At 37.9% G+C, this 9,618-nt stretch overlaps 2 protein-coding genes across 2 annotated transcripts; both read right to left on the bottom strand.

The window, feature by feature from the left end:
* Nucleotides 1-6,796: 6,796 nt before the first annotated feature.
* LOC145006922 (ankyrin repeat-containing protein NPR4-like) lies at nt 6,797-7,324 on the bottom strand. Its single transcript, XM_078965940.1, has one exon. The coding sequence runs from the start codon at nt 7,322-7,324 to the stop codon at nt 6,797-6,799; it is 528 nt and encodes a 175-aa protein (XP_078822066.1).
* A 16-nt stretch (nt 7,325-7,340) lies between these two features.
* Nucleotides 7,341-9,618, bottom strand: LOC145006921 (uncharacterized). The gene is made up of 7 exons (XM_078965939.1): nt 9,477-9,618; nt 8,629-9,135; nt 8,437-8,544; nt 8,224-8,340; nt 8,078-8,084; nt 7,715-8,036; nt 7,341-7,391 (listed from the first exon to the last, which is right to left on the bottom strand). The coding sequence occupies exons 1-7, from the start codon at nt 9,616-9,618 to the stop codon at nt 7,341-7,343; spliced, it is 1,254 nt and encodes a 417-aa protein (XP_078822065.1).

Genomic DNA, 9,618 nt, shown 5'->3' with positions numbered 1-9,618 from the left:
ACTCGGTACTCGGACATCGCTTCGTTTACTTTAAAATAATTTCCTTCGACGAAACAACGGGTTTTATAGAAAACCAGGCTTTGCTTGGAGCAGCGTTTCCGAGCCGAAAAGCTCTTCTTCTCGGAGCCGTCGAGCACTCTGGGGCTTCCGCCTCGTGCTAGGGAGGTTCCCTAGGCTTTTCGGGGGATTTCGGGGCTAGAGAGAGGTTCTAGAGAGAGAGAGAGAGAGAGTAAAGAGAAGAAAGAATGGGAAAGGTGTGAAGAAAATGAGGGTGGGAGATGTGGTATTTATAGGGTGAAAATGGATGAACTTGGTGCCACATGTCACCATCTAGTGGCAAGACTTGGGGAGAAAGCAATGGCCAAGATTGTGCCACATCACCCATTTTCGCACAACACACTTCTGACTTCTAAAATCCATAATTTTCACATACGACGTCTGTTTTTGACGTTATTTATATCCACGCGTAGGTAAAAATAATATCTACAACTTTCATTTTGACTCCGTCGGCTAATTCTCGACCGATCTTAAATTTAATAGTACGAGGCGTTTAGACTGTTAAATGACCGCGAAGAATTCGTAACTCCTTCATACGGACTCCGTTTTCGTCTGTCTTTTTACCGTTGAGTTCCTATTAATGAGATCTTCAACTCTCATTTATTTCACGTAAGCCAAAAACCACTCGAACTGAAATTCGAGTTTCGGGCTGTACACTGCTAAGCCGAATCTTAGAAAAATCATAACTTCCTCATACGAAGTCAGATTTGGGCGTTCTTTTTATCGACGCTCTTAGTTTAACATATTTTACGAATTTTGTTTAGATTGCTAAGGCTAAAAAGTCTTCTATCGTAAATTCACTATTTACGTCTTCCGGTGCCGTGCCGGTTTTGCCGTAAAACTTCGGCGGGCCATAACTTCTTCGTTATAACTCGGATTTTGGCATTTTTTATATGTACAGAAACCTTATGACATATTCTAAAACTTGGTTAAGACTATTCATTCTAAATAATCTTTTGTTGAAAAGTCATTTTTGACCCCTATTGCCTCTAAATTGACTAGCCCGGATCTGCGGGCGTTACAACAACCAACTCTTTCCCACTAGTGCTCCATCATTAGCCAATCCCAATTGATCACACACTTCTAAGGGATAGATGAACACTTCCTGAATCCCAGTGAAACCGATAGTCACTAATGCTTGAATGACCTCACACTCAATTCCTGAAGACCATAAGATGCATGCTCCAACTAACACCTCGATGACGAGCTACTTCCCTTGGCACTTTAGTCTGTCAGTCACTAACAGTTGCTAAAACCACTGAATCCTGAAAATGTTGAATAGCCCTTCTATGGGACCCTATCCGTAGACCTCCCACCTAATACTTCTTTTTTCCAAAGGTGTTCCAAACAAGTTTCCCACTCTCTGGCTCTAGGAATCATTCTCTTCAGGGTCCGCACCCTGATTCACTTACTAGATCAAACAACCACAATTGAACTACAATAGCTGAAACAATCTCTGCCCCAAACCGGGCTACAAACTACTCCCAAGACATAGTCTACAATCCCAAAAGTGCAATAGGTCGCATAATCAATCCTTAATGCCTAGTACAAGAGATCTAAGGAAAACTAGACCTCACAACTACTTATGCCAGGTTGACCCACCCGCGTTCACCGGCGTTGAATTAATGTTGTCAACCCCTGTAACCAACTGACCTCGAGCTGGAATACAACCTGATCCTGGGTTACAAGCCTGCTCACTCCTTCGAGCTCGAAAAACTGAAAGGGCACAATCCTTTCCCTATAAAACAACAATCCAATCCATCAATCAACCATTCCACTTCCAACTGCAAAACCCCAGCTGAACATAATCATCACTCCTTTCCGGACTCCCTGCAACTCACATTCCGGCCTCGAGTAAACCCCCGAGACTCAAATCTAGAAACTCATGTGCTATCCTCCCCCGCTCAACCCGCGGAATATAATGATTATAGATCATCTCCCTGATCTTAGATAACTGCAACCCTCTGCTCATCAGAATATGTACCCGAACAAGTCCCGATACTGGAAAGCTCGACCAGCTCCTACCCTACCATTGTTACAGTTGATGTAGCTGTTGGGGTAGCCGCCTCACCAAGGGTTGCATAACGCTCATATAAATACTCAACCAGGGAGGTCTTAATAGACCCGAACATCTTCGAAAACTATCCCCGGACAATCTTGATCACCTCCTCCTGGGTGATCTCACTAACACGATACTCTAAATATGCTGGCCCATCCTGGCCGCCAGCTCCCGATCCTAACCTGGATCCAGTCTCAAGACGTCTCGTAACCACCATTCTGGTAAGGCACCAGAAATATCTCTGATAATCCATATAATGGCAGGGGACCAACTCCCAACCCAAAACCCTAGGGGTTGTAACTTCCTTGCTACGCGTATGGGTCCTGTACTTTCAGTAGTACGAGCCTATACTACCTTCCACACCTACCCATATTTGTCTCAAGTATCATCACAATGACCTATCAATATACATAATCATAGCGAGTGCTCAATCCTCACTCTTAGAGGAATGCTAAATATCTCGTAACTGGCGGACTCATCCCAAACAACCCATCCATCCATGAAACTTCCACCAACCTTGCAGAACTTGTGTATGCTAACCATACATAACTCTGGACCCTATAGACTTTTGAATACCTGGTCCTACCCTAAGCCCTTAATCAGACAAGAACATGAAATAAAGCCAAACCAAATATTCTCAGGCTATAAGATCTTAATTATGTACGACTGCGATGCATACACTAAGCAACTACATTAATGATGTCAATTTCATATAAGGAAAACCCTAGGATATTAGGCATCATACAATCAGGCAATTCTATCATGCAATTCCTGAAGATGCCAAGCCTAGTACTAGCATGTTGTTCTAACATATCAAATAACCAAATAATCCGCAAAGAATTTTGGGATCTATCCGCGAGCTCCGACTGATCATAGACTTGCATATTCCTCTATTATTTTGAAAACATTTTAAGAAATCGTTTTAAAATCTTTTCCTCAGTTTAAGACTGGATACATACGAGTGTTTTCTCCAAGTCACTCAAACCAAAGCTCTGATACCAACTTGTAACATCCATAAAATTCGAGCCAATTTAAAACTTTTAAATCATTTAAACCCATTCAGTTATTACAATTTGTTTTCAAAATAGTGTAAACATCAGAGTTCCCAGAAATCATGATCATCAATTGAGGAAGTGTATGGTCACGCATTTGAATTCTCGCGGTCACCCGCTGAAACAATAAACTGAAACTGTAAGCTCGAAGGCTTAGTGAGTTACCCCCAAAATACCAAACTCATATAACCATAATCATATTATATCAACAATTACGGAATAACATGCATAATGAGCCATCATTCTGACTGGACCGAATCCTAGTCCTCGGTCTATCTAGACCGCTCTCCTAGCCCTCAACACGTCTGGACCACCCTCCTCGGGGCCTTCAGCCCATCCGGACCGCTCGTTGGGTCTTCAATCTAACTAGATTTGCTCGACCCGGGCCTGTAGTCTACCCGGTTCGCCTAGGGTGTCTTGGTCTACTACACACAGCAAGACCTACCTCAACCCTTTCCCCCCAAACCAACAAACATGTGCACATACATATAAACAATTAAACATGCATACCTAACAAATCCCTAATTATGGCAACCATCCTATAACCAAGATACTGATCTAACCGATCACTAACATAGTAACCATCCTATAACCAGGATACGAATCTAACCGATCTCTAACATATCAAACTATCAAGATGTAAATCAATAAAAATATCATGCAATAAACCCGGATGAAAATCCGATAAGGGCTGGCATTGGTGCCTTAGACCCTGCTGATATAGTGACGAGAACTCACCTCTCTACTGTCGACTTGAAAGATTAAGCTTAAACTCTAGGATCACCGCTACAAGCTTCACCACCTCTATTCACCATAGAACCATATTCATAAGTTTCCAATTTTCCCAAAATGCCCCCAGAAGTCAACTCGTCAACCCCTGGTCAAAGTCAAAGTCAATGGTCAAGGTCAACAGTCCATGTTGACCGGACTCGTCGAGTGCAGTCACCAACTCGTCGAGTCCTTCTAGAAATCGAGTAGTCGTGAAATCCTACCACTGACTCATCGAGTTTCCCTATAACTTACTGAGTGCATGCGTATCCAAAGTCAGGAAAACCTTAGCTGACTCGTCGAGTCCACGACAATCTTCATCGGACTCGCCGAGTTGACCATCCAACTCGCCGAGTCCCTTCGGTCCATATCCAAACATATGCTTATTAAGCCATCTTAAGGTTCCATATTGCAGATCTAGCTTCCCAAGGCATGTTTATCACGTAAAGTTGCAAACTTTACGTGTATGTAAGGCTCTAAAGTCTTATAATGACAAAACCAAGCTTGCGATGGAGTTTTACACTTAAGGAGGGGTTCATACTTGCCAAAGTTGAGAGCTTTATGGACTTAGAGACCAAAGAGAGTTCAGATCTGAAGTTACAACTTCAGATATGAGGTCACACCCAAGAATAGCTTCATAATTTGCTAGAAATGCCCTAATCTTTAACCAAATGGGATCTAGAATGAAATGAGGTCAAGGTAACAACTTGATACTTTCCAAAAGATACTAACTGGGGTAGATATCAGATCCCCACACATTCCTTGCTTCTAGCCATTTGCTCTCCAAGCTCTTCATACAAGGATCCACCTTCCAAAACTTAAAACACACTAGAACGAAGCACACACACGGATTAGGGTTTGTTGGACTCTCAAGGGGGTGCAAGGGGGCTGAAGGAGGTTTATGATCCCTTAAATAGTGTGTAAAACCCTGAAAATTAGGGTTTCATCCTCCAAATCCTACTCGTCGAATCCTATCTTGGACTCGAGGAGTAGGACACTTAAACACGTGGCCCAACCCGCTGCTACTCGACGAGTCAGACATCCAACTTGTCGAGTAGACCTTGAATTATGAAAATTAAAACCATAAATTAATACTTGAGAATCGGGGCGTTACATTAATCTTTTTTGTTTTCCACCTTGCAGGTTAGATCACAGTTACATGAAGCTTAGTATAAATTTTTACTTTATTTTAGGGATTTGAGTTTATTATTTTTTTTCCTGTTATTTACTTACGATGAAGGTCGATGAAGATACAAAACATGACTTTACTTTTGGCTTGGTATGACCATACAGTAGAATCCAAATTGAACAACCCTTTCAAAAAAAAACGTGTAGAAATATACAAAGATAAAGGAAACTAGCAAAACATTTGATGTTATTAGTTTTTTTAAACTTTGATATTTGCTTCTGTTGACTTTTGTTAACATAATTGATTTTTTATGTTCAAGTTTCATTTAATTGCGTTTTTTGTGTAAAGATTGCTATCATTTGTCTTTAAAATGGGTTATATGTCCACCGATACTTTTAAAGCATTTTTTATTCATTAACTCTCAAATCTCAACAATACGTAGGATGTTATAATTGGGTTTTCCAAAGTACAATGCCTTAATAAGAAAACGTTTGGAATTACAATGGCATGATTGAAAAGATTGTAAGCAGAATGCTTCACCTACTACTTGCAAAGATTTTTAATTTTTAATTTTTATTTTTAATTTTTGATGTATTAGTTTCAGCCATAACACCGGACACACATTAAATCTTATGGGTCTAGGCCCAAATTTTCTCTCAAACTAGTCAGACCTGTATTGTTTGGTATATGGATAGATTCGTTAATTAAGCTCATCTTTTCTATCTTAATAAATAAAAATCTTTTTACCACTTGTCATTTTCTTATAATATTTATTTTTCTTTCATATGCTCTCTAAAAATGACACAACATCTTTTTTTATTTGTCACCAATTGTGAGACTTGTGTAGTATATGGATTGATTAAAACAAAAGTTAAATATCATCGTGTAAGTATCAATGTGTTTTAAGTCAAGATTAATGAAATATAAATTTTAATATCCGAAAAAAAACTACAATCATATAGTAATACCATTGTTTTAATTAAAATATTTATTGTGAAATAACTTAGTTTTCTAATAGCTTTTATTATTTCATATGCTACTTGGATTGTTTATTGACTGAAGATCCTAGGAGACCGAGAATTTTTGATAAAGGAAATCAAAGTTCATTGCGATTTTAGCGAAAAACCACATTTCTGGGAATTGTTGTTTAGGGAAAAATTACATGATTACTATCATGTTTGAGGAGAAGTATTAAAAAGGTTACACAATATATTTTATAAAGTACATTGCTATTTTTGAGAGGGGACTACTATGAATATTATAGAGAGATCCGAGAGTTACTAAAGGGTTAAGTTACTTCATGGCAAAAAGGTGTAGGATGTAAATCAATGTAAAGTTAGAAATCAATTATAAAGATTATAAATCAACTTTTAATCTAATTTTTTGTTTTCCCACTTTGATCGTGAGAAAAAACAACACATTGATCAAGAGGTTTATAAGACTGGATAACCCGCAACATGGAAGAATCAGATCCGAAGCAAAAACTGATGGTTGCTGATATCATTGCTACTATTGGGAGATAAAATAAGGTAGAAAACATATACTAGCAACATTAAAGCTTAAGAAGAAAATATATTTTTCGATGCATAATGATGAGATAACTAGATTATTTTCCATGAATTTATCCTAATATACAATGCATTCCACAACTTCATTATCATTCTAATCTTTAATTTCCAAATTTATAATCAAATCAATAAATTTGTATCCCAATTGTATACATTTCTTTTATCACCAAAAATACTCCGACCATATGTGGCACTCATCAAGTCTAGGACAAGAGGGAACTGCAAGGTCACAAATGAAGTAATTGGTAGGCAGGTTAACACATCTATGGGAATAAGAATCCATGAATTTGTTTGGCCAAATACCAAGTACAACATTGCACCAAAAGCTACTATCATAGCTGTCGTTAAGATGAACAAGGTGGTTAAACCAATTATCAATTAACTTTGTAAGTAACTTGAAGAGAAAGTCTTGTTCAGCAAAACGTGCAGTGAGGATTGACAAAAACATTAACAATGATGTAACAGCTGAAAATAGTGATATAGCATCTGATATTGCAAATATTGTGAAGGCAGTGTTGTTTGTAAAAATTGGTATTCCTTTGTCCTGATTGCTATCTCCTGGCACTGTAATTGCTGCTGCAAACGCAATTGTGATGATTAATGCAGCTGTAATTGTGTAAGACTCTACAGTTGACTTCATCCATTTCTCTCCCTCAATCACCAAGTCTTTGTGTTCTCGAGTAAATACCATTTGTGGTGTTTTGCCGCTAGAGTTCTTTTGAATGATGCCTTAGGGGACACACAAATCCATCAACTTCCTAAAAGATTACAATATGAATAATGCTTAATAACCATTTTTCACATTAAAAGTCTACGTATGCAGTAAAATTTGAATTTAAACGATTAGAGGTTCCTACCTTAAACCAAAGCAGTTCATGTTGTATTTGTAAAGCTGCCCCTGATATAAGATTCAATTTGTTGGAAGGTGCCAATCTTGCAGCTAAATGCAAAAGGTTATCTCCCGAATAGTCTTTTATTGTTCTATATATATATATATATATATATATATATATATATATATATATATATATATATATATATATATCTTATGTTCGCTCATTTGATAAATTAAGTTGTAAACCTTTTCTGAGCGATTTATCACAACATATTGAATAATGCTGTGACCATCCTCATTCACACTCAAAATTGCATTGGGAAATAAATGCACAATACCACGTACAACCTCATATGAATTTTGTCTTGTCGCCTCAAAAATCGGATTTTTGTAATAGTGATGGTAAGAGCTGGAGTGTTTCTTTTCCTTTGCCAAATTATTTGCATCCTCTAATAGTGTCATAGCATCACCATGAATTACAACTCTCTTTTTAACGAATCGCCATACTGCAACAATGACGCGAATGAACATCTCAAACAAAGAAATATCCCTTTTTCTTTCTCTTATTCTTTTTGGTTATCAATGATAATAATTGTTTAGTCATTTTACCTATTATCTGTAGGATTTTCAGGAAAAACCTAAAAATCAAACAAAGTCCTGCATTATGTGATAGAACGTTTGTTAGAATTTATAGCCGTTGCGAAATGTGGAACTAATACATTAGTAGTGGAAAGAAGTATCAACTCATGACCTACCACAAAAGGGTAGGATAATTATTATTAACGCCCAGGAAGCCGATGGAGGAGATCTTCCAATAGAAACTAAACTGGTCACCATCCACCAATTTACTGTGTCAGCTACTATACCATCCCCTTTAAGATAAAAATTGGTGCAACAGAGACCTTATAGTTAATTGACAAGGTAAAGAAACTTGTAAAATCAAGATATGTAATTAAGAATCAACAAACCTATACATTCCAACATATTAAGTTCGCTTGGGAAATTTTGAGCTATAGCCATCAGCACAGCATCACTATGCAATACCCTGTAATGCTCCACCAGATCATTTGCCAATCCTACATGTATTCCAAAGATAGCCAGATGAATTAAGTGGTTGGTTTCATGATTAATACTGGAACTTGAATCCAATAGACACTTACGAAAATCTTTAGAAGAAATAACAGTAACTAAAAGCTCATCACCACTTGTGCCTGAAAAAAGAGCATCCTTCACCTCCTCAGTATTGATGTGTTTCAACAGATGACGAGCTGTCTCGGTATGCATGTTGGATAGAGCTATGGCGAGTGGTGTGTGACCCACGTTGTCTGTGGCCAACAACAAATCTGGGTTTCTTTCAACCAGGATCTTAGCGGCTTCAGTGTTGCCAATGATAGCAGCAACATGGAGTAGTGTGCTTCCATCTGAATTACGCACATTCATTAGTTGTGTGTTCTCCGGTGTGAGTCTCAACATTTTCTCCAGTAATTCGAGCTTCTTGGAAGTACTGATTGCTACATGGAGTGCTGTGTTGCCATTATTGGTGATTTTGTCTATAACTGTAATATGTCTTCCCACCAACATTTCTTCAACCGAACTCCATTCTCGATCTAAAATAACCTTATACAACTCTCGGTGAGCCTCTTCTCTATATCGATCTACTTGTGTATCTAAATTTGCATAAATTTGTTATGGAGGTGATAAACTACAAGATTGAAAATATGTCCTCTAATCTAATCTAAACATTACCGATGTCAAAGAAGGAAGGAAAATTGTTGGGTTAATCAGTTTGATTGTCACATAGTTTAATAAGTTAATAGTTTATTTAGGTTTATTTTAATTAAAGGTCAAATAAACAAAAGTTGGGATAATGGGATTTGACTGATTCATATTGATGTGCAACATTGGGTATTGAAGAAGTCATCTACTTACCTAGTCTTTAGGTAGAATTTGTTTTTTTATTAGTGTCTTTATGCTCCTTTTGTAAGACTATATATAGGGAATATTGTACCTAAAACGACTGCAGGCAATTCTGGTGGAACAACAGCAGGAGCATACATGGCCTGCAGTTCATCCCATACATCTTTTGCACTGAAATCAGTTGCAATTCTCTCTTGATCGAGCTTTTCTTTGAGCCGCTCTGCAACATACAT

The sequence above is a fragment of the Lactuca saligna genome, chromosome 7 (assembly GCF_052625555.1).
Source record: "Lactuca saligna cultivar CGN05327 chromosome 7, ASM5262555v1, whole genome shotgun sequence".
NCBI lineage: Eukaryota > Viridiplantae > Streptophyta > Magnoliopsida > Asterales > Asteraceae > Lactuca > Lactuca saligna.
The sequence above is the reverse complement of the archived record's forward strand: the minus strand, read 5'-3'. Positions and strand labels throughout refer to the sequence as shown.